The 5,444-nt window shown below is 41.8% G+C and overlaps 1 protein-coding gene across 1 annotated transcript; it reads right to left on the minus strand.

Moving 5' to 3' along the window:
- Positions 1-428: 428 nt before the first annotated feature.
- LOC118093439 (transcription cofactor HES-6-like) lies at positions 429-4,020 on the minus strand. The gene is made up of 4 exons (XM_035132534.1): positions 3,958-4,020; positions 2,710-2,805; positions 2,511-2,589; positions 429-838 (listed from the first exon to the last, which is right to left on the minus strand). The coding sequence occupies exons 1-4, from the start codon at positions 4,018-4,020 to the stop codon at positions 429-431; spliced, it is 648 nt and encodes a 215-aa protein (XP_034988425.1).
- Positions 4,021-5,444: the final 1,424 nt, after the last annotated feature.

Raw genomic sequence — 5,444 nt, forward strand, 5'->3', positions numbered from 1 at the left:
ACTGCCAATCAGTGTAGAGACAATAAAGAGTCTGATGGATCAATGCTCTGGCTCAATATGCTCCTATTTAACGGTAGCTGCATAAGTAGCTGCATAAATGCAAGACCAGCATCTCGCTGTGATTTCTACTTTTATTAATAAGTTGTTAATTTTTTTTAATAGCATATGAAAAGGAACATAAGTCACATACACTAAACAGCCCAAGGGAAGATTCTATAAAATAATTTAGATGCATTAAATAAATACAATAAAATAGCAGCCTTCTACAATGCAGGCTACGCAGCGGTTTACTTCGGCTTGAAGTACCCTGGTCTTTAGTACACCTACAGGAGCAGACTTGCTCCAAAAAGTGTTTTAAAGAGGCATATCTATAAGATACATATAAAAGAGGGTCTAAGATTAGAAATAAGGTTTCTCCAAGACAGGTTTTACCACGGTCTCCACATGTCTAATGACCCCATGTTAATGCCATTGTGTGCAAAATGAGATTGCAGGATCTGACCGGGAGGAGACGACTCGCGCTGATTACAACGCGAGGGTGTTTGGGGCTGGAGTGGCTTTTTCAACCCGGGCTTGTCTTCGGCGGGGTGGAACTGATCCTGAGATTGGTTGGACCCTGTGCTATTCCCCTTGCTATTCCCAGGGGTGGTAGAACTCAAGTCTGCCTTGCAGGTTTCCTCACTAGATCTGGGCAAGGATTTCAGCAGGTGGTTCAGTAGCCGTGCCCCAAGGGTCTTGTCCATCCATTCGCAGGTCAGGAGGAGATTGTGGACTTCGTGCATACACTGGATATAGCCAGTGCTGTACCTCTGCTGAGCTTCCAACCCCATTTTGGAATCTGCCGAACAAGAACAGAAGACACTTCCTGTTATTAAAGAATCAAGACTCTTCAGCTTAAAACCAAAGCCTGCCCCTGCCCAATATAATGAAAACTCGCCTATTTTCATATAACACACATTCTCTTGCCACTGACAACAATCTAACCTGATAGCCTGCTTCAGTACACCTTACTATTATTTTCAAGTGCAGACATAATTGTTTCATGTGCTCAGTTCACCATGATATATTTGGTTGCTAAGAATGGTCTACAAACCCTCTATGGTTCACAGTATATCACTTTTGCTTACAGGTGTATAATGTGTTAAAAGCCAAGCCGCTAACCAAGAGTACAATCCTAGCCATGTCCACTCAGAAGTAAATCCAATTTAATTCAATATGACTTAATCTCAGGTAAGTGGAGTTAGGATCACTGTCTATGTTAACATCTGGGCAATATCTATTTAGCTACTGCTAAGCTACTTAGCTGAAAATGTGAGCAAAATACCTCCAGGCAAAGTTTTGCTCTGCAGGGACCACCTCTGAAACATGGAAACTCTATACAAGTACCATTACATTCTATGTACCTGATTTGGGTACCCTGGTTGTTTTATCTCCAATGTTTTGGACTTCACACCTGAAAAAATATATATCTGGGGCTGTTTTGTCAAGCCTACACCAAGTGGGAGTCAGAAAGGCTATTATTACCCAGGTGTATGTTCCCAGCCTGAAGAGGAAACTTTATAGGCCTTTCTCTTGAGGTGGTACCAAGAGTTAGTTTGGGTTAGAAGAGCCATCTCAGTAGCTGTGAAACCTTTACTTCCAAGGAGATGTTCCAACCTGTTGTCCCGGCACCAGACTACACAAGGTAACTGTACAAGAAGCCATGAATTCCTAGTTGTAGCCCCAACGTGCCTGTCACCGCAACTTCATAAATGAAACTGTTGTTGCTGCCATATTGAGTCTCTTGCACATGCATTATTCAAGGCAATGACTTCAACTGATACTTTATAGTATGGCTATGAACAGTGCTAACAGCCCTCCATCTTAAGTACTGATATCATGTAAGAAAATGGGCTCTTCCAGCCAGTAATTCGCACGCCCCCCCCCCCAGCTTTGCATTAACACACTAAACTAGAAATGGGATATTGAGAAGTACTTTGTGAAAGCACGTTCTTTAAGAGGCTTACACCATTATAGTGTGGACTTGCTGAGGCATTGGAGATACCAGAAGGTATGAATTGCAATTCAAGGACTGCAGTATGAATGTTTGGGAAATAGGACCCTTCTATGGTTTTGTTTGAAGATGCTGAGTGGTGACAGCCTTTAATAAACAACACAGTAAGCAGATTGTCTGAGAAGGCCCCTTCAGTGCTATAATATCTAGTCAGAAGTGAGTTTAATCGGACTTTTGCCCAGGTAAGTATACATAGGATTGCAGTCTTAGCATTTTCTATTGAGCATGGAGTTCAATAGTCACTGCTTAAACTGTTCCATGTCACTGTTTTACACAATTTACACAGTTTTACCAGTAACATCAGGCTGGAAAAGTACTGTCTTCTGACTTTTCTGTTGTACTTTTTGAACAATAAGATTGGACGGAGCGATGTTCAAAGCAGTGCAGAAGTTACAGAGGTTTGAATAAACATGAAGGGGTAGAAGAGTAAAGCATACAAGTACATAAATCCACTTACCCATAACTTTGCTATTTTGGATATTCTGGATATGCTTTACCGTCATTTCGAGGATATCTGCTTTTTCAAGTTTAGATTGCTGTTTAAAAGAGCAGCAACAAAGTGGGTTATTAGTGACAAAGAATTGTTTTTGAACAATGCTGAAAAAATAAAGCAAAAAGGAAGATGGAGCAGAGGCACGCTAAAAATCGACACTTACATCAAGCTGAAAGGCCCCAACAACAGTCTCCTTGAGCTGGTCCAAGCAGTTGTTGATCCTCTCCCTTCGTTTTCTTTCAATCAAAGGTTTTCTTAACTACAGTGATTAAAGGAAGAATGTTAAGAGTAACTTTTCTACATGGAAAGCTTGGATCCTGCTTTTGGCTACTGGTCTTGTCAGCTCAAATGCACATAGAGCTTCAATGTTTTTGTTCTTAAAAAATAGATGTCATTCCTATATAGCAGCAAATAATTCATGGGTACTACTGTGGCCAGTATTTCACCAGTTCGGTTGTCAAACACTCTCCTGACACACACCCATACACCAGATTTCCACCTAGTTCAATTTTGTATGAAGTCTGACAAGGAAAACTGACAACTCAATCCTATACGTGTTTACTCAGAAGTAAGCCCTACTCCTGGGTAAGAGTGCATAGGATTGCTGATTTTGTTTTGCCTAACAACCCAGTTACCAAGGAAGAAACAGGAAACTGATTTCAATTATGTCCAGAGCATGAGCTTTGTTATAAAACTCTCCATAAAAGCTTTTTACAAGTTTCCCATAATCTAATATATCGTGGTTTTTATTAGAATTTCATTCCACAACCCACCCAGTCAGACAATTCTTTTGACAACCACTTCCAGTTGTATTTTTTTCTGCTGATTGTGATGGAAATCAGGTGAGGTGGAACATCAAATCTCTGCAGTGGTGCCGGCTTTCATTTCTACAACAGCATATACTAAATTCTACACACAAATAATCTACTTTTTTAAAAAAAAATAGTTTGTGATTAAAATTAAGCATATAAAGCAAAATTAAAAGCAGTAAATATAGTTTATATAAACTAGATATATTTTTCTCCCTGGTCATATACAACTCCACATTAAATATGTGTGTGCAAATAACAGTCAGAGCTTGTACACACCCATGTGTTTTGTACTTTACCGTTGATGCCAAACTGCTCTGTGTTCCTTTAACTAGCTCTTAGCTTATCTCTGGATACTGTCTGTGGGTTAGTCCCTTGAGAGCTAAGTTAGGAGTTACCTCCTAGTAAAACACAGAAACAGCAACCACTAGGGTTGCACACAGCGTTAGTCCTACTCAGAGTAGAGCCATTGAAATGAATGGGCACGCCTAACCTCACATCCATTCATTTCGATGGCGAAGTATGTTAGTTGGATACAACCCATCGTGTGTCCTTAAACCCTCAAGACTTCTATCTCGGGGCACTTCTAGAATGCGACATACCTTCCTTTCCTCTTTGGTGTTGGAAAGCTTCTGCACGCAGCTGGCCAGGGTTGTGGCAGTCATTGTAATCCACCTCGCCTGCCCCAAGGCTTAGGGGAGAAAGGGGAGAAAGCCCTTTGGCAGCTGGCTGCTCCCCTTGCCTTTCTGGGGCTTTCTCTTACATGATTGCCCTGCTCTGCTTGCATTTATAGCCTGGTATTAGCATGTGAATGAAGGCATTGCTTGGCTAGCCCTCTTTTCCCACAGGAGGGGTTGAGACCAGAGGCTTGTGGCCATCAATCAAGGCTGACAGGTCACTACTTTTCAATGGGCAAATCGTACACACACACACACACACCCCGCTCCTAAAGAGCGACAGATGTCCAGCCTCTACAAAGCTATGCTTGGCAGGAATCTTTTGTTAGGAAGACGACAGAGAATGAGAGCACTCCATGAAGGCTGTGCGGCCCCCTGCTCAATTGGCACCGATTCCCATGGAAGGGATGGCTACAACAGGGTAGAACCAGTTACACCTGGGCAATTGGGGTGAGTGGTTTTGTTGTCTTTTGTGTACAGGTTCCACGTTATTTGGTCTGCGAATCCTATATCTCACACTCTTGATCTTCCCATCAAAATATTCTGCATTAAAAAGTGCCCAACTGGGGCAGGCTTTGGTAATATTTTGTAATATGGCGCCCTGTGTGAGACCAACATCTGGCTCCCGCAACGGATCTTCTCAATTATGGATCTTCTCAATTTTATGCCCCCTTGTGCTGGGGAACTGCCCGCACAGCCTTATTTCTGGCACCGATGCTAGTCTTCTAAATAGGAACTGTGGAATGTATTCTAATCTTTCAGGAGTTGCCTACATATCTTGCTTTATGCTATAACTGGTAGACTTTTGATCCCTGGGCAAAACTTAAGTTTAGTACCCAGGTTATTTCCTGGAGAGAGGCAGCTGTGTCAGTTCCATTTTATCCGATGACAACAGAGGTGCAAATAACATGAAACTGTCTGTTTCCAGAACTTGTGTGGAGGAAGCCACTGATTTTGCATTGACAAGAACAAAAGATACGAAACGGACCAATCTTATCATTGTTAAGGAATAATCCAAAAGGGCACCGCACCTGGATTTTGGAACTCCCTCCCCAGGGAGACCTGCCTAGTCCCCTCTTTGCTGGTTTTTCATTGGCAAAGCCCTTCTTGTTCAGACAGGCCTTTCAACTCCCAAGGGGAGTTGACTTTTGCTGCTGCTGTTTTTTGTCTTCTTTTCATTGGCTGCTGCTTCTAATCTGTTTACATTGTTTTTAATCTGCTCTGTTTTTTTAATATATAGATATAGATACATAGATATTTTAATTGTGCTCTTTTTTTTTGTTTTATAACGCACATGTATTTCCCCTCTATCCCAAAATGGTATTTCATGTTTTTCTTGCCCACCTTCAGCTCTCAGCTGTCATAGAAAACCCTGTGAGGAACAGAAAGCATGTTGTGCAGAAGAGCTGATC

This window comes from Zootoca vivipara, chromosome 5 (assembly GCF_963506605.1).
Source record: "Zootoca vivipara chromosome 5, rZooViv1.1, whole genome shotgun sequence".
Classification (NCBI taxonomy): Eukaryota; Metazoa; Chordata; class Lepidosauria; order Squamata; family Lacertidae; genus Zootoca; species Zootoca vivipara.

Coding starts and splice junctions, on each gene's coding strand:
- LOC118093439 (XM_035132534.1), bottom strand. CDS start 4,020: ATGACTGCCACAACCCTGGCCAGCTGCGTGCAGAAGCTTTCCAACACC. Junction 2,806..3,957: donor ACACCAAAGAGGAAAGGAAG/GTATGTCGCATT, acceptor TAATCACTGTAG/TTAAGAAAACCTTTGATTGA. Junction 839..2,510: donor CCAAAATAGCAAAGTTATGG/GTAAGTGGATTT, acceptor CTTGTTCGGCAG/ATTCCAAAATGGGGTTGGAA.